We start from the raw sequence: 24451 nt of genomic DNA on the forward strand, positions 1-24451 counted from the left end.
CGCAATCTCAGTTAAACCTCGTACTCTGACAAACATTTGAACCTGGTTCAGTATATGGGCTTAGAGTTCAGATCACATGATAAAATTTAAGAGAATAACAAGGAATGAAAAAAAAAAAAGCTACGTCCTCTTGATTGAGTGGATCTAAAGTTGCCAGACGCAAAGCACTCATGTTAATACCTATCAGGTTGATAGCTAGTTAGCTTACTTTAGATAGCTTATTATTAAAAATAGCTGTCGAACGCTAAACTTTTTTAGTAACTAACTTGTACTATATTACAGTTGTAGTAAATATGAAGAAGAAAAATACAGATAAGAGACGGCACGTTGTTGCCTGGATCAACAAGGCAGAGTGGGACCAAGTTCTTGAGTACCTGTATTCAAAGGATTGTGTTCTGCAAAAATATGCTCTACACAGAATATCTGCATGGAAGGGCAGGTAAAACTAAAAGTTATTTCAAATTATGATATAAAGCCAAAAATATTTTGCAGTTACTTCATAAATTACTCGCTCTGATATATAATAGCGGGCTTGCAAAGCTTGTAGCTCGCCGAACTGTAGCCATATTCATATTAAACATGCTTTAAAATATTTTCTGTCTGTATAAGGTATGCCCATACGACTCCAATTGCGGTTGAGAACACAGCAGACCTTGTACGGTGTCAAATACTTGACAACTCTGGGAAGCTGGAAGCAGACGATCTTGTTCTGTTGTATGGCACTGCGCTCGTAAGGTGGGGATAATCACAGGTCTCTTGTGCCAGAATCTTTAATATATTTAACGAAAGCATATTCAGTTTTGTGTTATTCTTCAACGTTTAGTTTTTTTTGTCTACCAATAGGTTTGTCAATTCAATGACAGAACGTCTGCAGAAGAAGGTTGCCCAACCTTTGAGAAGGTTAGCGAGCCAGGTATGTGAAACCAACATTTTATAGTTCTAACCATAACCCCAGGATAACCTGACACATGGTGTCGCCAGTCAGTAAGTCAGTCTTATCATGTAACAAATGTTTGTTTGTTTGTTTTCTAGTTAAAGATTCCGGAGTGGATCGTTAACCTCAGGCATGAGATAACCCACCGTAGGCTCCCAACCTTGAAATGGTGTCGTAAGGGTGAGTACAGTGATGTTATCTGTCATGTTCAAATACACGTCTCAATGTCAATCTTCTATCAGTGCCACCTCACTGGACCAGCAGGGAGAAACATCCCCCAGGGTTGCCTAATAATAAACTCTTAAAAACGAATCAAAACAAGCTAAGAAGTTCTGAACCTGCTGTGTGTTTGGCAGGTTGTCAGTTTGTGCTGGAGTGGCTTCAGCAAGAGTACTGGTCCAGACAGCTGGGCGGCGGCCTTAACAACGACTGGGACTCCTCCTCCGATGGCGAAGAGGGGGAGGAGCTACAGAAGCAGGAGAATGAGCTCATCGACAGACAGAAAGAAATGGAAACTTACAGTGAGTCAGGCGTAATGGGAGGCTTCAGCTTAGTGGTTAGAGCGTGAGGCTCCTTGACGTAGGGGCTGTTCTGGTAGTCACTGAGGTGCTTTTGCGTCTTTTCAGAGACGACACGGGAACTCTTGATATCGTATGAAAAAGAGCAGTTTCAGGTAACTGTTTTTCTCATTTATGTTTTCACTCATTCCGTTTTTACTCCTGTCTATACATTTCAGTTTATCTGTTTCTATCAATCTTACCTTCCATAACTTGGAATAGTATATTGTCACAATAATTCACTTTATAGATATAGTTTACAGCAACTCTAGGTGTATTTCTAAATATTCTTTCATATTCTTTAAGTTATGATTTCTACTGAAAACACAGCCATGATTTGTGTATCATTCTGTTCCTGTTGTGTAGACATTTGAAGAGTTGACAGGGGGAGACAAACAGAAGAGGGTGTGGCCTGCGCTGTCTGCAGATATGAGCTGGATCCTTGCTCAAATCAAGCACTTCGCCCTCGAGTCTAGGTGAACATCAAACATGCACTGCACCATATCAATTGTGTCTCACTATTATCAAATGTTAATGAATGAAATGGCTCTTGTCGTGTGTTTTTGTTTAGTGAAACACTTATAGACGTGCTGTTGGAAGATGGGTTTCTGGTTCCAACTGTTGAACAGCTGGAGTCCCTAGGTGTTGATGAGTCAGGTAAGCTCGGAGTTAAGAGCATTTGTTTCAGCACACTGTCACATGAGAAGCCGGAAATACATTTCCTGAAAGATTTACCAATCAGTGCTGTTTTAATCTGGTTGACAGTAAAAACCAATGGACAGAATCAACGTAAGCTTTGAGTTAAACTTCACCAATAATTATGGTGTCTTCTGTCTCTACAAGATAATGCCGACCCCACTTCCCCTTGCCTTCCTCGGGTGTTCCTGCGCTTCTGGCTGCCCCTGCTGAGGTTGCTGACCTCCCCGCTCCTCGTCCACCTGCTCCTGGAGAAGCTGTTCCTGGAGCTGAAGCAGCAGTCTGGAGAGAGCAACACGCACAGCTGCTACTACCTAGCTGCCTGGATCTCTGAGCTCCTCCTCTGCAACATCACAAGTACGACAAGTCGTTTTCCTGTTTGAAGAACTTTTATTACACTAAAGGCCTGTATTCCCAGGCTTGGATTAAGCAATCTAAGAGAACATGTCAATTAAGATCTCAATTGAAAAAGGTTTTAGTCCAGGAATACGCTTTATACATGTCTGGTAAATAATCTGATGTTTAAAAGTCCTCAGTAAAAGATACGTACATGGATTGTAAACAAGTGTGCATTCTGCTCTTATTGTCATCCCAGAATACTGCTGGGGTTCCTTGACCTTGTTATGTTTTGCTGTTCTTTCCACAGGAAGTGAATACCATTACGAAACTAAGATTGAGAAAAAGGCCAGAATAAGGGACATGATTTTCACGAACCGAATCCATCTGAAATGTCAGCAGCTTCTGTCAGCATGCCTGGACTCGCCCTGCCTGGCCTCGCCTCACCTCCTCAAACAGTGAGTAACCCCAGAGAATAGTCACTGCTTCTGGGATGAAACAGTTATTTCTATTCATTTAGCTTTTATCCAAAGTGACAGATAATAAACAACAGTAGTTTGCGAATGGAAGGGCGAAGAGAACACCTAACTATGGATGTGTAAAGCCACCCTTCAGACGTTGCGTGTGTGTTTTCTGCTTGGTTCTCCAGGATCCTCGAGGACATGGATCATCCGTTGCCTCTGGACACGCAGCAGAAGCTGCTCAGACTGTGCTCCATCTACACACAGGAGCCCCCCTCAGAGAGCCCCCCTCCCAGGAGCTCTCAGGACAGACCATCTTCACCCTGGAGAGCCTTCACGAGAGGCTGAGCCGCTCCAAGCGCCCGGCCTCCGGCCAGCGGCCCAAGGCAGGGTGTGCCCCCCCGGGGGCCCCGCTTGGGAGAACGGAGGCTGGGCAGGAGCAGCTGAGCGCAGACGTCCTGGCTGAGAGAGCCAGGGAGCTGCGGGGCTCGCCCTGGCAGGTGTGCACAGGTGAGGAGGGGGAGGAGGAAGAGGGGGAGGAGGAAGAGGGGGAGGAGGAGGAGTGGGAGGAAGAGGGGAGGAGGAAGAGGGGGAGGAGGAGGAGGGGGAGGAGGAGGGCACTGCAATGGCAGTCAGAGAGGCTTTAGACCCTCAGCTAGTTTGGTATATCGTGTCTATCAGTCGGTTTATCAGCTGAAGTCATTCACTAGAGAACACACATCCTGTCCTCCTTCCTTTGGGTTTGATTGTTAAGAATCAGATTCCCTCCTACCATACCATAGACATAGTTTGTTATTATGTGGTTGCTTGATGTACCTAACCCTTCCGTACTGACCATTGTTGTGGTGTTTCCCTCGCAGACAAGGTCCAGTGGAGGAGCTTCCCTCTGGGTAAAGTTCCTGGCCAATCGGAGGATCCCTCCTTCCTCATGGTAGAGAACTACTCCACCATGACCGTGTTTGACCAGCAGGGGGAGATAGAGAGTGCCTCACATCACAACGTGCATATGGGGTAAGATACTGAACAGTTATCATTGAATCCAACACATCCAAACATAGTCTGGCATTTAATTTCGGTATAGTCATTGCTTGAAATCTCTCCTCTAGCAGTGTTTGAATATAGTCTGAATGATACATTTGTGAAATGTGTTGATGCGTGTTAACAACCATGTGTCTAATGTAAACAAGACATATCTGTGATCTGTAATCTATTCTGCCGTTTCCCTCCATGTCTTCTCCTGTAGGGTCCCTCCGCCTCTCAGAGCCAACGATGGATCTCTCTGGACACATGGTGACGTCAGCAAGATAAAAGCTGGACTGCAGCTGTTTTAAACCCACCTGCCATGTTTGGTCAGATCAGAGCCTTCAGCGTTGTCTTTGCCATTGTACAGCCGTTTGACCAAGAATTCCTTTTTGTTAAGACTCTGTGACATACATCATTCTTCTTAATAAATGTAGAATATCACCTACACAGTCCTGCATTTCCTCTTATTTACACACCGATTCCATCCAGTAATCACATCACTTTAACATTAACCATTGCAGATTTAAATTGGCTTGCTTGACCATAGGCAGTTAAATAAACACAGCTCTTGAATTAACTTAATTACACCAGCCTCAAGTACAATGGTTGGCACATGGTGTAGTTGTCATTTTGTAGGGATTTCCCAGAGAGAATTCAGTAGGAAAGACTAGGAGCCTTCCTTATAAGACACAGATGAGCAGAATTGTCAATAAACAATTAAACAAATAAACAATTACCTTTAAGAATACTAAACTGGTTTTAGTGTCAATGGCACAATGACAATACAAGTAAGCACCAAATAGATCTTTATATCTTAAAGAAAATTGAAAGACACTTTAACATAGTATATAGCTTTATTAGAAGGAACAAACACATTTTGTCATTAAGACTTACATTTTGTTTGAGCCAACTGACCCAAATAGATCATAGGTTGTTTTTTGTCTTTTGGTTCTTGTTTTGTCACTTAAAACAATTTAAAAGCAATGCTTTGCATTCAACACAGATTACAATTAACTATTGCAGCTCATAACATACAACCTAAATGGTCACCTCACTCTTAACGCTTTTACGTTGCAAAAAATCACAATACAAGACAGTTCAACTTATCGTTTTGGACATGAGATCTGCACTAATTCAACAGGTTGACTTGGTGTGTTCATTTATATTAGAAAACATTAATAGTATTGTCTGCAAAGTTGTAATCTGGAATACATCTCATAGTACCTGAGAGAAACTAGTGGGGATGATTGGGTGTGGAAGAGATTCTCAAACGTGTATGTGAGCTGGCATTTACACAACACTGATTCAACTACATAATGAAAATAGTTTGCGTAAACAATGTACCTGTTTGTCAGTAGAGGACCCCAACAATAACTCCTGCTGGTCAGACTTCACCATTAACAAGGTCATGACGACTTTAAAGTATCACTGAAATCATCCACCACAAAACAGCTCCAGAAAATACATTATAAATTCTCAAACCAACAGTGTGAGTAATATAGTTTCCAGTTTGAACACAGTGGAAAACACTCACTTCAAAATGATCCCAATCAGGGAACTCCTCAAAAGAAATGTTCATAGATACAAAATGTGCAATCAGAAATATAACTGCAGAGCAACCTCTGTGATGAATAAATACTTACAAACTTACATTTGATTTGATTTTCTGTTGTTAGAATAGCATCATATCACCGCATGATTAACCCCTTGTTATAGCAATTGTCCTAGCAACCTCAATTTAGGCATATGTGCTTTCAAGCAAAATACGATGACTAACATATAGTACTGTTATAATGCACAGATCACAGGGGACAAAGGCCTGGGTTAGGCAGTAGGATCTGCACTGATACTTATTCACCAAGCTGCATGGGTTACAACACAGCATCATGTACAATGTAACAACTTGAATAAACGCACTGTGACTTTTCATTTCAACATCCCCTCTCCCTCGCACATGCACAGAGGAGACACCAGGCCTACAGCTGCACACAGACTATCTGTGTACGTTAGTGTAGCACGTAAATGCCCCTGTCAGTAAACTACTGTGCCCCGTAAGAAACAGTAAATAACGATGGGCTACTCCCAGCGACACACAGTGTCACCAACATTATGGCATTGTTTTTTTTTTTCCTTTGAATAAAACCTTATGATGATACTATACATTTCATAAATATATTTTACAATCAAGAAATAGATACAATTTGTATCAACAAACAAAGGTCGTTTCTAGACATTTGTGGCTTAGTCGTTTGCGGCGCTTAAAGGGGGGGAGGAAGGAAAGGGTGTCCAGAACATGGGTTCTGTTTTGCTTCGTTCTTGCGGCTTCATATTGTTAATCTGCATTACTAAAATATATCATGATTCAACATTATGAAGCCTTTCAAACTCAAGGGAAGGAAGTGAGAGGTTGGCACACAAACTGTAAGTCAAAAGCCAGAAACCACCCTGACGGCAGCTTGGCATTCTGAGTGTTTCACAGGAAGAAACATTTAGGTTAGTCTCACCTTCTCATGAAGACGTAAGAGGCCCAACATGGCCGCCTCTTATTTCATGAAAAAACAAAATCAACAAAGCCCGAAATTTCTTGGGGCAAAATCACATTCAAATGTTATATAGTCTTTACACGTGTTCATTTACATTGGATTTCTCTCAGCATTAATAAGGAAACTTATGCTTTCTTAAAGCATGTTGCCGATGAGACCTCGACTCTTAAGTAATAATAAATAAGTCACATTTCACGCACTGCCACAGTCCTGTGCTCCATTAAGTAATGTGCCAGGTCTCAAGGTGCAAGTCAACACAAGGATATATATATATATATTATATATATTTTCTATGTATATATGTGTATGTATATATATTTAAATATACATGCACACATACCCAAAGTTTATTAACATCACATCAAAGTAACACAGTTGCATTAGATAGCTAATCAGCACAGTCAGTAAGCTATACAATACAACAAATTCCCAAAGCACTGACATTCCATTTCAACCTCAATGCAATACACTGTCTGACAAAAAGTAAATCCTCTTTTTTTTGGCATTATTCAGCAGCTTAGACGTCTTTGAAATGGCTGTTTGATGTTATATATACAATAGATGTGTGCACACGTGTTAAGTCAAATGTTTTTAGAGTTGGCTCGCAATGTGCACTTACAAATCCTACCAAAATAGTAGCTTTGCAAAGTAAGATTGAGAAAAAAATATATATAATTCTAAATACTTACAATGCTTCACATTTTAAAAGCAAATTATACCTCAACCACATCAAGATTCATTGAAACCCGTTATAATTGACTGAAGCAGTGAGGTTGTTAGATATAAGGCCATTAAAGTTCCTGCTGAGGTATTCCTCGCTCAGCTCCCTCTTCCTCACCCCACCAACCATCGCACAAAAGACCCAACACAGCCATGTGATATTTACAAAAGTGTCAGACATACAGAAAATGAACTACTTACACATAGTGAAATTGTTCCTCTCTGTACTTAACACACCGTGCTCTACACGAAATATCAGCAGAACATTTGCCAGTGGTCGTTTGGAATTTGTGATACCTCCTAACCTTGAAATTGGGTCTATTGATAAAAAAAGAAAACACAATCTATTCCCTTACTTGTCGACCTCTACTACAGACGATCCAACACACACAACCGAAAACGGGGATCGAACGCAAGCCATAACAAAGCGCCTCAGTGGCACGACCTCAGTGGCACGACCTCAGTGGCACGACCTCAGTGGCACGACCTCAGTGGCACGACCTCAGCTTGGTGACGATGACGGCCGCCAGCTGCTGGGGGTCGGTCAGGTGAGGGTTCTTCTCCATGACGGAGTGAACCACGTAAGCGGGAAAGATGTTGCAGAGGTTGCGGTACGTTTGGTACTGATGCTCCGGGATGATGTGGCGCTCCTGGTGATCGTGCGGCAACGGGTTCTCCCACGGCGACCGCCAGATTTGCTCCATCTTGTCGGGCATGCTGCGGACCATGACCTTCTCACACCAGGGCTGCATCAGGCTGCTGCTGAGGGGGAACGAGTGGTAGCCGTATGACTCTCCGCACGGCAGAGGGTCCCAGCTGGCGTGCTGCTCGCGGCACAGAGGGGGCCTCCTCTGCCTCATGGGGTTGCTCTCGTACAGCCGGGAGTCGGAGATGCTGTCCATGCGAGTCATGCCCAGCGAGCGTCCTGGCTGAGAGGACGAGGAGGGGAGCGTGTTCTGAGGTAGGGGGTAGTCCCCAGGACAGCTCGACCTGGCTCCAACCACAGGGTGCTGGATGTGGGGAGCCAGGTGGGATACGGACTGCTTGCGGGGGCCCTGCTTGGGCTCCTCGGGGCCGTAGCTCTGTACCCTGGTCAGGGCGTCGTGATGGAAGCCGTGGGAAAAGGCCTGGAGGCGGCTCTGAGCGGGAGACTGCTGCTGGCCCTTCGCGCTGTCATCCAGGCTGCTGTCCACGGAGCTCATGTACAGGTCTCCGTAGGAGGAGAAGGACTCGCTGGTGGAGTGGCTGAGGCAGGGCTCTGCGCGGTGGCCCGGGGCCCTCTGGTACGCCCCGTGCTCGTGCTCCATGCTACAGAAGCTGTCCACGTTGTGCATGCTACTCATGCTCAAGTTTGAAAAATCACTCAGCATCGAGTAGTACCCGTGGTCGCTTACAGAGTCGTACTTGGGGAACTGTTCGCTGTAGGTGACGGAGGCGCCGTGGCTGTTGGTGACGAGTATGGGAGGGTACTGCCCGCTGGACATGTGCTCCAGGGAGCTGTGGGTGAACTGGAGGGATCCCGGCACGGGGCTGCTGGCAGAGCGCGTGTTCAAGGCACCGGCCGCGTGGCTCTTGGCGGGCTGCATGGTGGGCACGCTGAGTGCTGACACTAGAGAAGGCACAGAATTGGCTTCCGGCTTCCGAGTGGCAGACAGTCTCTCGTCTGGTTCGCAGGCCACTGAGCGGATGCTGGGGTCAGACTGGCGCTTGGGGGCCACCCGTTTGGCCTCAGAGCCGCAGTCCCCTTTGCTGGTCGCTGGGCCAGTGCCACACTTGGCCAGCGCCCCTTCGCTCATTGTCTTAACGGCAGACAGCTTGGCAAACGCCCGCAGTTCATCTGCCACCGATCTCTGCGGTTGGCTGGCTCGTTCTGGGTGGTAGTACTTGCATTTGTGGCCATAGGTGCACTTTTTCCCTGTGTAAAGTAAGTAAGACTTTATTTATATAGCACTTTTCATACAAGAATTGTAGCTCAAAGACACCGTGAAGACGTTAGAAGACCAACGCTAGGAGAGTTTGCTGTTAATAAGAGAATGGTCCATCTGTTTTCAAGGTGACCTACCGTATGGACAAGGTTGCTTTTTGTGCTCCGGGACAACAGGCCGTTTGCGGAGGAAATTCTCTAAACTGGGGCCGTGCCTTCCCAACGGGTCATCGGGAGGCATGAATCTAAACAAGGAAAAAAAGTGAAAAGAAATAATGATTCATTGCGATAATTAAGTGGGTAATTTCACCAGTAACGCAACTCGCTGTGACTGCTACCACGGACTTACTTGTCGTTGACAAACGAGTACATTAACAACCGCTCCTCTATAAATTTCTTCCACTCTGGCTTTTCGTTCTGCAAGTCCCTGTAGTTGTCATTTGACACAATAATGCCATCAGAGTCACAAGCCAGCTTCACTATGAAGCGATCGTCGTAGCACACCACTCTTCTTCCCTGGACACGCCTTGATGGAGTGAAAACCAGAATCTTCTCTTTCTCCAGCTTTCGCAAAATGTCTTGATCTGGAAAAGATGAATTCAAGAGAAGCTGATGTTTTTGGTGCATGAATCATACTTACAAAATCTGGTCACAATTTAATGATCCATATTTGTAATGCAGTACAGCACTTTAACTTTACTGAACAACATTAAAAATCCCTTTTATTGCTGTTCTAAATGTACTCTCGGGTAACGTAACTGTTGCTTGTCTAAGTGCCATTAAAAGAAGGGCATTACAGGCAGAGTTGTTTTGAGCGAGTTAGGAAGCAGTCATCTGTGTCACTAAGAGAAGGCAGCCTTCATACCTGTTATAGGGGCATCAGGCCTGGACTGCTCTTTCCTCCAGGCAGGGACAAATACTGTGATGTCTTTGTGTCCCTTCTCCAGAAACCATTCCACAGCCAACTGAATGCCAAGGCAGGAGAAAACCTCTTTGTTTCCATGGCTACAAAACAAAACAAACCCAGATTGTGTATAGGAAAAAAAAAAAAAAAAGTCTGTTATACGAAGGTAACCCATTACAGACACACGTCTCAGAACATTCTACAAGAGACACTGTGATTTTAGGCGTGTGAAGGTGTCACGCGCGTCAACGCTGCCTACCTCATCGCCACGTTGGAGCCGTCTATGACGATGGGTCGGAGGTTGTCGTAGGTGTCCACCGACTCGTCCTCCAGGGAGGCCTCAGGGCTGACGGCCTCCTTGGGGCCGGGGCCCCCCCGAGACATGGAGGAGGCCGTGCCGCTGCCAGCCTGGCTGTCCGGCTCCTCCTTGTTCCCCAGTCTGACCAGCTCAGCCAGGACATCGTTTATAAGGGCGGCCGCCCCCAGCTTGTTCAGGACGGTCTCCACTTGTTCCCCGGAATAGCCCAGCTTCAAGGCAAACTCCATCTTGGTCTGGTACTCCCGGTCGCTGGCGGGCCTGCAGAACGCCCCCGCCTTGGCCTCGTCCGCGTGGGGGTCCTGCAGGGTGCTGCTCTGGGAGAAGCTGGGCCGGTCCAGGCAGGGCGAGCGACACAGCTGGCGGTGGGGCTTGTTGGTGACCAACGGTTCCCTCCTCCTACTGCAGATGCCTCCGCTCACCTGCAGCTGCAGTTCTGACTCGCTCTCAGAGCTGCTGCCCTCCTCGGACTCTCCGCTGGCATGCTGGGCTTCCCTCAGCCCTGTGTCCTCCTCCCTGCAAGGGCGCGTCTCCATTTTGAGCCTCTCCACCATGGACCATGCTGTCATCACGTTAGCCTCCCCACCTGAGATCTCCACCACATGCTCCTTCGCCTCCACTACAGCCTGAGACTCATACTCGATGGTAGACTTGAGCAGCTGAAGCTGTTTATGTAAAGTCAGTGTTAGATGTTCCCTCTTCCTGTGAGCTGGCGAGGTCAGCGATACTATGTAATCCTAGAAGAGATCGCAAGGTCACTGTTAATTACAAAGTGTTTTATTTGTTTTATATATATATATATTCTGCTAAGCTTTAACCTGTGGTGCATTTAACTTGCTGGTATGACAACAGTTTCTTTCTTTCTTAAAATATATATAATTATGTCATCAGCACATTATCAGCAATTACAATCTTCATTCATTTAATTGAAAATGTTACATGTTAAATTAATAGGACCCTACACCAGCATTTGGTCACAACATCCCCCATGTTGCTGTTAAGATAAATACTGTTGGAAGGAAGTATTCTCAAGAAATCCTTAATAGATTTATGTTATATATTGGTAGTAGTATGGAAGCACACCTGAGAGCTTCGTATCTATAAGCTATAGCAAGCTCAGTGCCTGTTCATGAAAACATGACTTTCCCTCTGGTCTTCCAGATAGTAAAATACTACCATTGTAGCTTGAACAGTCTCAGCCCATGACATACACGTTGCCTAGCAACAGATTCCTGTCATCGGCTAACTGGTTTTCAGCAGTCACGACTAACACAAAACACAACCAGTCTTTCCCTGACCAGCCAAGAAAGCACAACGCAGACTAAACAAACATTTAAATCATACATTACATGTTCAACACGCATACAGTCTGTAATCCAGCGTTTGAAATGTCAACAAAATAAAATGTATATATTTAAGCAGGCCTATACGGTTTCCACCAGTCTAGAAGAAAGAGGAATGATGATCACGACACATGAGCATGCTCTGACTATGCAAGAATCAGTCACATTTTCTGCCTGACCTTTTAAACACAAATTTGGTGTCAAGTCCTGTATGGTTGATCTGCCAAATATAAGATAATTGAACATCACTCGTATTGCATGTTGCCCTTCAGTATCTAAACTCGGACATTGTCTCGTGGCCTAGAACCTAAAGTAATGACGTGTTGAAAATCGCCTGAACTGAACAGCTATGTTGAACAGAGGAGCTTGCAGCAGCAGCCCTAGAGAAACACCGTCCTTTCCCTCGCCGCCTCCACATCATACGCCGAAACAGACGCACACGCAGCAAGGCCAAGCGAGTCGACCACTGCACATTGCACACGCTTTACAGCTCTGTTTCATAGCAACAAGTACACCCGTCTCAGTCTTGTTTGAAAGCCTTGCAAGCGTAGATAGACCAAATGGAGGGCCCTCAATGTAACCACACAACATCGGGGCTGGAAAGCGCTCCTCATATATTGCTAGCTGTGGCTAGACTCATAAGTGCACACAAACGCACACCCTTATTGCTAGATAATAACTTGAGCTATGCGCTAGACAACTTAGATTGGCACGAACATAGCAACGTTTGTTTTTTTTGTTTTAAAACATCCTTTTTCTGCTGGATTCAGTTAAGTGCCATGAAGTGGAAGCAACACCTTGTTTTGGAAACTTTCAAAGGCTGTGAAATAGTCAAATAAAACATGATCGTTGACCAATTAACATTATAGCAAGCTATAGCAACAGTAGTGGTTTGCCGGCTCGTTAAAGCTAGTAGTGCTAATACCAAACATAAAGTGTACCACAAACCAGGATAGCTAGGTAATGGTCACAACGGTATCTAGCAAGCCAAGTTACATGTAATTGTCTTTTCATTAAGTTTATTAAAAGTTACAATATTGTGCCAGTATGAGATTGTCAACAACACGGTGTGAAGCTGAGAACCCCAAACTGGTTAGCTAGCTAGACCTTAAGTACACTAGCGTACACTAGTACCTAGCCTAGCTGCAGTAGACCAAAACGCTAGGTAGCTATTTAGCTTTTTCAGAATTAGCAGCTACAGTAGACTTTCCATTCGGGTTGTAGCTCGTTACTTAGCTGGGCAACAAAGCTGTCAACGTTACCTTTGCCTTGGTGCAGTCATCTTCCTCACCCTCTTCGACAGAGATAACTATGCTGCTGGTGCTAGCAGTTGCGCCGTTGCAGCTTGACACAGCGGATCTGTGGTTTACCCTCACCCGGAAAACTCGCTCAATGTACGAAACGGAGCGGTAAAGCAATGGGCCTGCACTAGCGGGCACTGTGAGCTCCAAAACCATTTATTTAAGTGAATTAACTACCCACGATTACAGGACACGCGTAAATGGTTCGTCCCTGATGACTGGTCAAGAAAGCTTAATGCCGAAGAGAAATATTATATTTACGTCAGTACTTGATCTGTTTCGTAAATTACAATAAACAAACAACAGCTAGCTAGCTAGCGATATCCTTCACCATCCCCTCCCTTCATCATCTCTGACTGCCTCCCACAGTCGGTTTCTTAGCAACAAGTAGGACGCCCTCTGTCGCAGACCACTGGCAGTGAACGTGGGAAGAGGGGTGGGGGGGGCACAAAATGTCTAGATCCTATCTATCCAGCGGACGGCTCGACACTTGAATTTATTCTATAATTCATGTAGTTTCAGGCATATAATATGTCTCTTGCCCTGCTGTTATATATAGAAAGATAATCGGAACACAAATCTGAGCTAAATTCATCAGCATTCTTCAGTAACTGAAGCCATCTGAAACAAGCCCACAAAAACCAGAGACTCCAGCCCAAAACAACATAGGAACATAGGAATGGCAACGTTTACTATAACATTAAGCCTTTGTGTTGGGATTTTCTTCTGTTTAAGACTTTAAGTGGGTGGTTTGTAAAGGGGAAGGGGGTATTTCCAAAAATATTGTGTAAAAAAAAAATTTAAACTTTTTTTTTTCGTTTAGAAAAAAACGTTTCTAAAGTTTGATTTTTTGGGTTGAAAAAAAAAAAAAAGTTAAAGAAAAGGTGGCTTCATTCGAAAATCTTTTTCAAACTTTTGAAACGTTTTGGGGGAAACCTTTTTCCACACAGTGAAGGGAGAGGAATGAGAGAGGATCATGCCACCAAATACTGATTAAAACTAAAGTAAATGCAAATAAAATGTGTATGTGCCCCTAATCAAGTAAACATAGATTAAAGTAGTTTGTTTACCTGAGTCACTTAACTTGCTGATCCCAGCTGTGCATGTATATGTCATTATCCCCCCAACCCCCATCCCAGGATTACCACAATCCTCTCTGCCTGTTTTAGTAAACACTGCCTTCCGTTGTCTTCACCTGCGGTCTGACTCATTGTCTCACACCAGTAATGCTCCTTTTAAAAAACCTCCCATTACATCACAAAAGACTTTGAATCCAGATTTCCCAGCCAGGATAGCTTGTTTGCAGCACAATGCATTGAAAGACAATTGGCCTTGAATTGGATTGAATCATTTAATAAGCCTAGATGAATTTAGGATTCTCTAACTACCTTGTGTCGAAGACAATATGTGCAATAACTATTTTTCATCTTATATCATAAACATTTTTTTTTTAAAATATGTCAGTACACACAATGTACAGATATGTAGCATTTTAAAAATGCTTTCAGAGCAAGCACACCAAACATGTGTTGCTGTTTGTTTCTTCTGGTTCTGGTGAAAGTCTCAAGTGTCAGGGTATTTGTTTCATATTGTTACGCCAGTATATAACTTTTCTGTGTGCATATGTGTCTGAGGAATAGGACGGACTAGCGACGGTCCGTACACTGGTCGATTATCAACAAAGTTTTGCGCCATTAGCATAGGATGTTCTGGAGGGATTCCATAGTTCATGTAGGGCTGATAAAAAGGTCCGGGCGGCTGTGCGTGATGAACATAATGATTGGACTGGGATCCTGAGACTGGATATCCGTTACTCAAAGGCGCATACATGCTCATGTTGACCTCGGAGCCAAGTGTGAATGTATTTGGTTCTCTTGGTAACGTGGTCGATCTAACAGTTGAGGTGGAACTTGAGCTGGACTCGCGAGATGGAGTCATGCTCTCAGGGGACATTCTGGCAGCGTCCAACAGGCCAGTCTGGATGGGCACTGAAACATTCGGATGATCCTGTCCTTTGGGCTTCAGACAATGGCAACAACATATGGACACAATGGTGCCAATTAGCACAAAGGATAAGAATGTGCTCACAACTATCAAAAATGGTAGATAAGTGGGCACTGAAAGAGAAAAAGAAAGAAACAAGATTAATGAGATTAAATAGGCTATATCAAACTTTCACAAATGAAACTTTGGCCCCACAGTAAACCCTACACACAGTAAGGACTAACCCTGTTTAAAAAACGGAGAATAAGCACAACATGATTCATACCTTTAGGCGCAATTTCTTTGTTTTTTTCGTGATTTCCTCGATCCAAAACGGTTTCTTGCACACAGGAGCTCTGGTCCAATCTCGCCTCAGCTGCTGTGCAACAGTAACGAAGCGCACAAGTACCACAGCAGTACTTTGCGTCTGGACCGTCGTATTTCTCCGGGCACTGGAAACCGCCGTGCCAAAAGTTATACGAATCTGCCCATTCGTGACAATACTCCCCAGAACTGTCCGCAAATCCGTGCATGAAAGCAAATAAACACAGAGCAACTAAAATACGCATGTTGTAACTAGATTTGGCAAACTCACAGTCCAAATTGTGATCCGAGAGCTTCTCTCCTCGTAGTGAGATGAATTGTTTCTCTCTCAAGTAACTCAAGCAAACTGTGACTTCTGCTACTGGTGGCTTTTTATTCCCACTGTGGTCAGGGGTGGGAGGGGTGTAGACAGGGGCCACTGACTAGGCAACGACGCCTTTGTTTCATCAATGGTCCACACTGAGGATTTTCATGCATCTAACTTTAAACTTTACTTAGTACACATTCACTCAAATGTATACTAGAAAATACCAGTCAAATTTTACATCGACCACTTCAATCTAGGCTTTTTTATGTATTAAAACGTGAAGGTGTTATAAGTTGACTAAATTAATTGAGTGGAAACTTCAAATGCACTGATTTGTTCACATTATTTAAGAATAAAGTTACCCGGGTGTGGATATTTTTAAGAACAAATACATGTAGCCTATTTGAAATGGGGAAGTACTACAGAAAAGAGTGTTAATACGAATAAATATTTTGAACTATAGCAACCACCCAATTAACATGACAGATGCGGCCCTGTCTGGTATTGTTTGTTGAATGCTAATCTAAGGCTCCTCAGACAATGGCAGTTTACTCTCTTTGTGCTGTGCCTAATCTATGTTAATGACATGACATGACATGACTAGGCTATTCCTGCTGCTGAGGTGGAGGTAATTTTGATCAATAGTGACCAACTGAATGCAGGAAAAACTGAGATTCTGGATCATAGTCTATAGAAAATAACAGGATAATACGTTTTTAAATACAATTGAAATAAACACTTGCTATCACTGAAATTGGTACTACCTGTAAATACATTTATATAATCCTTCTCTTATTGTTCCGTCTGTGTTTACAGATGGACATGTCCTACAACGATTTTAAATGGCTCTTTACTGAGCAATTACATTTTCACTGTTATCAGATTCTAAATGGGATGGTAAATAAAAGAGTCCTTCGCATGACAATTAGAGGACCAGTGGGGGTCCTCCCAAGTAATTAGGCAAATCAGGATAGGCTAGCCTAAAACTTCGCACCCAAATTCAGTTTTTAAGATGTAGGGCCTAGTGTTCTTTAATGACTCAGGCTGTCTAGTGTCTGTGTGTTTTTACGATAGCGTTAACACGACGCAGATGTGGGCCAAAAATTTATAGATTTAATGGATAGCTGAACAGTTGACTATCCGCATTATTTGCAAACTATAGAAATTATATAGAGAGGGGCAAAAGCAGGCACATGGATCCCAATCCGCGGTGGCAAAAAAGTGCTGGTAGTCATTTTGCTTTTAAAAAGTTACTGTGTAGTGGTTTGCTGGTTGACCTTGCGGACATGATAGTGGTTGCCAGGTTTTATAAAACACTTCCAAAGACTCTACAAGTACTCTATACAAGTACGGGAGAAGGGTACTCATTGTTCACTGTACACAATTCAGGTGAATTATTTATAAAGTTTCAAAACTTGAAGTGCATAGTAATACTGTACGTCATATCTGAATGTTAAACATCTTTCTAGGGGGTTAATATGATACAGTACCTGGCAACTCGGTAAGTAGGAAGGAAGACAAAATTGCCCAATGTGCATATTCGTTTCCTAGGGATATGGCAACAGAAAGTGGTGTAAAAAGTTGCCGTTTAAACCGATGATTCTTTTGTCTCAGAAAGTAGACAGTATCTAACGATGGAGCATATTTTAACACCAAAAGTAAGTTTTCGAGGGAAAATGCCACAGGCAGCCAGAGGACGCGGCTAATTTCCCTAGCAAGTTACTACAAGATACTCAGATGTCTTGTCTAGTCTGTCACGAACGCAAATGTATATATCCGTATGCCACTAAGTTATTGGTGTGGTTTAATTTGTGTCAATTAAGTATTGTGCATTGCAATCTGTTTGTAAGACACCAACATGTCAAACCAACACCAATACTGTGCACTGTGGATGATGCCTTCATCAAACTACGTAAACATATGCTGTTTCGAAGCAGTGTGCAGTTTATATGTTGTGATTTGTTGACCTTTGACTTATTGTAGCCGTCATGTCTTGCCAGGTGGAACAAGTGAAACTGTTGGACAGGCACGCTGCCAAGAAGCCACTTGTGGGAACACTGTACCTGACAGCAACTCATCTAATCTTTGTTGACACATCTTCCAACACTCGCAAAGAAACATGGGTAGGATATTGGGGCCTACATCTTACTCTCTCCCCTTCCTCTAATCATGGTGTTTACTGAATTTCTGATCAAATGTTAAGTCATTGAATGCAGAATGTTGAAGGCATCTACTGTACACAAGGACTTAACTTGAGGCCAAGAAGTGGATTGGTATTGACTTAGAAAGATGTTAGTGCAGTAAGAATTTTTGTGCTTATTTAATCTCTTCCAACAGAACATTCACCATGTCATAGCAACTGTAGAGAAACTCCAGCTTTCTGCGACAGGGTGTCCCCTTCTCATTCACTGCAAAAACTTCCTCGTTCTTCACTTTCTGATTCCCAGCGAGCAGGATTGTCAGAATGTTTATCAGTCCCTGGTCAGACTTGCCCAACCAGGTACTGTTGCCTCTGCTCCTGTAAAATCATTTAAAAATACCTTATTTATGTAAACTGTTAACTTATTTATTGAACAGACACTTACCTGAAGTGACGTGTTAGAGCTTGACTCGAGATGTAAAGTTTGCAAAACTGTGTGGTAATGCAGTGACTTGGATACATGATGTGTGTTACTCTTCACAGAGAAATTAGAAGAGCTCTATGCTTTTCTTTACAATCCCAAACAACAGGAAGATGAAAGAGCCATTGGCTGGAGTAAAATAAACATGGCCATGGATTACAAGAGAATGGGATTACCCAATGAGTTTTGGGAAGTGACTGATCTCAATAAAAACTACGAGGTCAGTCAGACTTGGTGTCAATCACTTTTTCTATCAGTTGGATGTGTGCTCTTTACCAGTACAATGATTATTTGACTATTTAACGGTATATTAAAATAAAGCCTACACATGTCATATCTTGCACAATTACTCAATAATATTTGTGCAAGATACGACTTGTTTTACACTGAAGAATGATTTCACTTTCTTCAGATTTGCAGCACGTATCCTTCAGAACTTGGAATTCCTAAATCGGCCAGTAAAGATGTTGTCGTAGGAAGCGCTAAATTCAGGAGCAGAGGACGTATGCCTACTCTGTCCTATTTCCACAAGCAGACCAACGTAAGCCCAGCCGTGTTTTGGGTTACAGTGATGATTATTATTAAAATCAATTACAATGTCCTAGCATATGTATGTACAGTCAATTTGAGATGTTTTGAGACAGTAAGTCTTCTGTCCTTCCCTTCCCTGACCAGGCTGCCATTTGCCGTTGCAGTCAGCCTCTGTCTGGATTCAACACACGAAGTTTGGAAGACGAACAGATGCTTCAAGCTATTAGCAGGGCAAATCCCAACTCTCCCTTCATGTATGTAGTGGATACCAGGCCCAAGGTAAAGTGATCTACGCTTATTGGCCCACTTCCTCTGTACTTAGACCAGACTTAGCGATGCATTTCAGTCAAACCCCAACGGTTTTCTTTTTTTAATACGCAGTTGAATGCCATGGCCAACAGAGCTGCTGGAAAAGGCTATGAAAATGAAGATAATTACTCCAACATCCGTTTCCAGTTTGTGGGTATTGAGAACATCCATGTGATGAGAAATAGTTTGCAGAAGCTTGTGGAAGGTTAGTGCCATATTGTTCTCACTCAGACAAAAATGAATCATGGGGTTGTATTAATAAATGACTTTGCTGTGTCTTACTGTTGCTGGATCAAACTCGAGACAAAGTTCATGTCCTATAAATATGTAAGCTTGTTGGCAATATTGACAATTTTCATGTTTGTGCTGTGAAATTGTCATCCTTTATTTCCACCAGTCTGCACCCTGAAGGCTCCTACTATGAGTGACTACCTGACAGGCCTGGAGAACTCGGGATGGCTGCGACATATCAAGTCTGTGATGGATGCTGGAGTGTTTCTGGCGAAGGTTTTTCACATTTTAAGTTACATCATGAGGGAAATTCAGAATTACAATAAGAATAGTAATAAGGTACAACTCCATGTGTATAGCATGTGTGTGCTTAGCTGAAGAGAGAGTTCCCATGTTTTCTGTCAAGGCTGTGTCTGAGGAAAAGGCTAGTGTTCTGGTTCACTGCTCTGACGGCTGGGATCGCACTGCCCAGGTCTGCTCGCTGGCGAGCATCCTTCTAGACCCCTACTACAGGACTATTAAGGGACTCATGGTGAGATAACTGTCATTTCACGCCACACTTGTATTTATAAGACAAGGTTGTGTCCCATCTAAGAATAGGCCACAGACATGTTTTTGTTGTTTTTATTTAAGGTCCTGATCGAAAAGGAATGGATATCCATGGGTCATAAATTCACACAAAGGTATTTAGACCAACTTCATTCTAGGAGACCCTAGAATACTAATCATTGGGGAGATGGATGTGTAACTTTAAATAATATACATCTGTCTCTAAATATGTGTACAGTGAGCTGCAAGAACAAGGGAACTGATTTGGCAGTGCTGGCTGTGTTTCACATTATGCTTGTTGCTACATTAGAATAGCATTGTGAATGGGGTTATGTTAATATGATGGAACATTTTAAATGGTGTTGAAGATGAGGATCATGATGTTTTCTTCTTCATGGCAGGTGTGGACACCTGGAGGGAGATCCCAAGGAGGTGTCTCCTGTATTCACCCAGTTTATTGAATGCCTCTGGCACCTGATGGAGCAGTTTCCTTGTTCCTTTGAGTACAATGAGAAATACCTTCTTGAAATCCACAACACCGTGTACACGTGCCAGTTTGGGAACTTCATAGGTAACTGCGAGAGAGAACGACAGGAGATAAGGTATGTAGGCCTGTTTTTAAACAATGTCTCCTTAAAGCAGCCTGGTAACTTGAACGTCTCTGTCCTGTGATCTGTATTTGTTTACATTTTCAGACTACAGGAGAGGACCTTCTCTGTTTGGCCTTTCCTTCTGGATAACAGTCAGCAGTTCCGTAACCCTCTGCACAAATTCTCCTTAAGCAGAGATGTTCTGAAGCCAAACACGCTGCCGCTGAATTTCAAGTGAGCTTTTTTTTGTCACTGCTCAAACTTTCCCTCAATCCGATATATCACTCCAGTCCAGAAGGATTTTTCTGTTTTTTGTGTACTTGTTGCTCAATATTTTGAGTTTGCAGGTTCTGGTGTTCCATGTATAATCATTTTGATAAGGGCATGCAACCAAAGCAATCTATACTGAACCACCTGCTGAGCATCACTCAGAAGAAGGTCGAGGAGGAGAAGAAAATGACTGATCTCCAGAGAGTAAGTTGGTACAGGTTGTTGTGAAGGCAAAGTGTTTTCTTTAAATGGCCACACTGCCTTAATTATTTGAACAAATGTTTCTTTTTATGTTTAAGTCTGTACACGTAAAATATTCTTGGCATGCATTAGTACTTGTAAGAGCCTGTATCAGCATACCAAGGATACAGGTTAGTATCTAGTACTTATGCAGGGCTGCAGTTTATTTGGGAGTTAAGATAGATCACTAGGAAGCCATATTGAATTTTCCACTTTTGTTTTTCATTGAAGCAGTTGGCAGTCATTGATGGGGTTTTGCCAGATCAGACCAGAAAGATCCTGTGCCCAGCGTCACCAGAAGAAGAAAGTTCTCCATCTCCGGAACCCACTAGCAACTCAACCACACAGGTGGAACCAGAGATGAATGGTGCTGAAGAGGCTGAACTGCTGTTACAGACCGCTGAAGCTGATAGAGACAAAGGGATCGTCCTCTACAAAAATGGTGATACGGATGCCAAGGATGGAAGTGATGTGATCGAAAATCCAGATGGAGAATCCAAGGAGGTGGCATAGGTTTCTTTTAAAATACAATCGAAAATGATTCATACTGACCACTCTGCACTGATAGTATCAAATTATTGCGATTTTTTTATCACCGGGCCACTTTTTCTGGACAAAGGCTTGGAATCCTGTGAATCAGCAGAAACAAAGGGATGTGTTGAAAGTTCAAGGTTTATATTTAGGGACGAATATAGGATATGAAAACAAGGGAAGAATGCATAGGGAAATTATACAGCATGTTTAGTTGACCAACCCTCTTGACCTGAGGCTGCTTGAATACCACTGTCCAAAACAGGGTGGAAACAGTCAACTCAGCAAATGATGACTTCAATGTTGTATTCCTTAAAAAAAAAAAAACGTTTATTAACATGAAAAGATTTTTGTACACTGTTGTTGTATGACATTTCATTACTCTTGGGCTTTATGTTATGAGCCATTATTAGATGCAACTGTACTTTTTGAGCACTTTTCTACAAATTCTATGTACATGCGAAAGGGAACAACATTTTGTTTACTAAGAAAATGTAGCACAGCCAGACACATTTTATTTTTTACATATGAGCGCTACCACAAGTGCAGCTAAGATTATTTTACAAAGTAATTTTCTATTCTACATACATTCTATATAATAACTATCTTTTTATAAATCAGTTGTAGATGCACTGGTTTGATGTTAGTTCTAGTATTCGTGTACTTTAGGTTATCCGTTGTCATAATCAACCTTATTGATTTCAATCTATTGTAATGATCCTAGTCCATGACAAGAGGTCAAAGATCAGCTGAACAACCACTTTGTATTCAGAGTTTGTTTGCCACTGTAGCCTAGTTCATGTATGAACTGCTGCCATTTCCAAAAAATGTTTTTTGGGGGGGTTTCAAATAAAGGAAAAAAAAAGGGTCTGCCCGATTTACTACAAACTTTTTCTATGGCTCTTGTATTAGTTTTTTATTTATTTTTACCTAATCATGACAGTTGCGCATGCGTTTCCCAGTATCACTGACGTCATCGCACAGTTGATCTTCGCAGGTAGGCAAAAGATTGGTTGCTATATTATTAATTACATTGCAGTTTGTTGTAGATTAATACTTGGTTAGATTTTAGTACGTAATAGTTTAGTAAAACTTTCTGGCAATGTAACCTGGTATCTTGACTACTGCAGGTTCAGGCTGGCGTGGCAGCCGTGTGACAACAACACAGCCCAGCTTTTCAGATGACATTAGCTCTAGCTAGCTAGTCTTAGCCGTTAGCTTGATAAACCACACAAAATGTATGGTAAAACGTGTCCATTTCCTTTGCACGTTCGCGACTATACTACACCCAATGTACATCTTTCGTTACGAGTTCCCAGTCACAATTTTTGCAAACAGTTGAAGACTATGGACCGTGGAAGCTAGGCTAGCAACAAGCTATCTAGCAGCATCGTAGTGTTTCAGGAAGTGATTGGATGACGTTGGAGTATTTTAGTTAATTTAGCTACTTTAGCTCATATTATTTAATCATGTCAAGATCTCAAAATAACTTTGTTCGTCAATCTATTCCGTTTCGATGTAGATTCCTATGCACCATTTGGAAGTTGTTGCAGACGAAGGCGCCTGTAGCGGTGAAAGCCAGCTGCTCAATCAAGCAGTGTCAAACAACGATGACAGATACCTTGATGAGCTACTCTCACAAGAACAATATAAGAAGTTCATTAACTGTAGAAGTGGCTGGGGAATTCCAGGCACACCATTACGAATGGCTGCATCCCGGGGTCATCTCGGGTGTCTACAGGTGCTGCTGTCCCACGGCGCAGAAGTGGACTGCCTAGACGTGAAAGCGCAGACTCCTCTCTTCACCGCTGTCTGTGGGAAATACTTGAACTGTGTTTTAGCACTTCTCAGAGCCGGGGCTAACCCAAACGGCAGCTTGTACAACAACTGCTCGCCTGTCCTTACAGCAGCCAGAGAAGGGGATGTTGAGATCCTAAAACAGCTACTTAAACACGGTGCAGAGGTCAACTCCAGATCTAAAGTCTTGCTGTGGACCTCAAGCGCTAGCGTATCTAGCGGGCCTCTCTATCTGTCAGCAGTGTATGGTCACCTGGACTGTTTTAAAGTCTTACTCCTCTATGGGGCTGATCCGAATTACAACTGCACGGACACTAAGCTGCTCAGCAAAATAAAGCAGCCTAAAACAGTGCTTGAAATGTGCCTCAGGCATGGTTGTGGCGTGGAATACATCCAGCTGTTGATTGACTTTGGTGCGAACGTGTACCTCCCCACGCTGATAATAGAGAAATCCACAAAGCAGAACGAAGCAGTGGAGCTGCTTCTGCAGGAAAGAGGTGAAGTCATGCTGCAGTTCTTCCTATCAATAACATCAACCAATATAGATATATAACTTATTTAGTTCCTTAGGCTTTTTCTCCAGACCCTTGTTATGTGTCTTAATTTTCTGTGTTTTTCTCATTTTAAGGATGTCCCAAATCCCTCCTCTCTCAGTGCCGACTTGCAATCCGGGGACACCTCATGAAGATAAACAGAATCCATTCCATTGATAATCTGGAAATGCCACCTAGACTGATTAACTTCTTGCAATACAAATCCACACCAACAACTACGCTACAACTCTGATCACACCAAGAACCATTGGTGTTAAAACAAACTATACCAACTGTGTGAAACATTAAAATGGCTTTGGTTGAAGTTGTTTGAGCGTGATGAGGTCATCTTTTTTCTTTGTATAATATATGAAACTGTTAATTATGACTTTTTACCAATTTTTTTCTCAAATGTATGCTGCAATGTCACTGTAATTGAAGGCATAAAAGTCAATAAAATGTCATAAATATGTTAACCTAAACTCCAGATTTGTCATATCTTGAGATGACAATGGCAGCTACCGATACTGAATTATCTCTCTACACACAGTTGGGATTTATCAACAATATGGAATCA

The 24451-nt window shown here is 42.9% G+C and overlaps 5 protein-coding genes across 7 annotated transcripts; 3 read left to right on the top strand and 2 right to left on the bottom strand.

Annotated features, from left to right (window-relative positions):
• The first annotated feature begins 144 nt into the window (after positions 1–144).
• las1l (LAS1 like ribosome biogenesis factor) lies at positions 145–4452 on the top strand. Its single transcript, XM_084698349.1, is given in 14 exon segments — positions 145–439; positions 610–735; positions 844–913; positions 1033–1114; positions 1291–1455; positions 1561–1607; positions 1858–1967; positions 2063–2148; positions 2335–2544; positions 2834–2981; positions 3173–3264; positions 3267–3494; positions 3845–3995; positions 4228–4452. Coding segments are annotated over 14 exon segments (1749 nt in total). The 5' UTR covers positions 145–293; the 3' UTR covers positions 4316–4452.
• Positions 4453–4842: 390 nt separating this feature from the next.
• Positions 4843–13431, bottom strand: zc3h12b (zinc finger CCCH-type containing 12B). 2 transcript variants are annotated; one of them, XM_084698609.1, is made up of 6 exons: positions 13020–13431; positions 10358–11151; positions 10060–10199; positions 9544–9778; positions 9333–9439; positions 4843–9185 (listed from the first exon to the last, which is right to left on the bottom strand). In XM_084698609.1, the coding sequence occupies exons 1-6, from the start codon at positions 13212–13214 to the stop codon at positions 7759–7761; spliced, it is 2898 nt and encodes a 965-aa protein (XP_084554735.1). In that variant the 5' UTR covers positions 13215–13431; the 3' UTR covers positions 4843–7758. The 2 variants fall into 2 exon arrangements, with proteins under 2 accessions (XP_084554735.1, XP_084554736.1); XM_084698610.1 differs by lacking the exon at positions 13020–13431 and adding an exon at positions 11937–12051.
• A 1024-nt stretch (positions 13432–14455) lies between these two features.
• On the bottom strand, positions 14456–15610 carry shisa2a (shisa family member 2a). The gene is made up of 2 exons (XM_084698626.1): positions 15328–15610; positions 14456–15175 (listed from the first exon to the last, which is right to left on the bottom strand). Exons 1-2 carry the CDS (start codon positions 15608–15610, stop codon positions 14643–14645), a joined length of 816 nt encoding a protein of 271 aa, XP_084554752.1. The 3' UTR covers positions 14456–14642.
• A 1576-nt stretch (positions 15611–17186) lies between these two features.
• On the top strand, positions 17187–22435 carry mtmr8 (myotubularin related protein 8). Of its 2 annotated transcripts, none has more exons than XM_084698383.1 (14): positions 17187–17330; positions 17673–17795; positions 18010–18172; positions 18356–18513; positions 18706–18834; positions 18969–19103; positions 19206–19338; positions 19531–19640; positions 19771–19896; positions 19998–20047; positions 20315–20515; positions 20609–20737; positions 20851–20977; positions 21245–22435. In XM_084698383.1, the coding sequence occupies exons 1-14, from the start codon at positions 17307–17309 to the stop codon at positions 21524–21526; spliced, it is 1890 nt and encodes a 629-aa protein (XP_084554509.1). In that variant the 5' UTR covers positions 17187–17306; the 3' UTR covers positions 21527–22435. The 2 variants fall into 2 exon arrangements, with proteins under 2 accessions (XP_084554509.1, XP_084554510.1); XM_084698384.1 differs by having other exon boundaries at positions 21248–22435.
• A 66-nt stretch (positions 22436–22501) lies between these two features.
• On the top strand, positions 22502–24203 carry asb12a (ankyrin repeat and SOCS box-containing 12a). The gene is made up of 3 exons (XM_084698385.1): positions 22502–22541; positions 23067–23838; positions 23970–24203. Exons 2-3 carry the CDS (start codon positions 23073–23075, stop codon positions 24125–24127), a joined length of 924 nt encoding a protein of 307 aa, XP_084554511.1. The 5' UTR covers positions 22502–22541; positions 23067–23072; the 3' UTR covers positions 24128–24203.
• The last annotated feature ends 248 nt before the right edge of the window (positions 24204–24451 follow it).

This window comes from Hypomesus nipponensis, chromosome 5 (genome assembly GCF_054491055.1).
Source record: "Hypomesus nipponensis isolate SF chromosome 5, ASM5449105v1, whole genome shotgun sequence".
NCBI lineage: Eukaryota > Metazoa > Chordata > Actinopteri > Osmeriformes > Osmeridae > Hypomesus > Hypomesus nipponensis.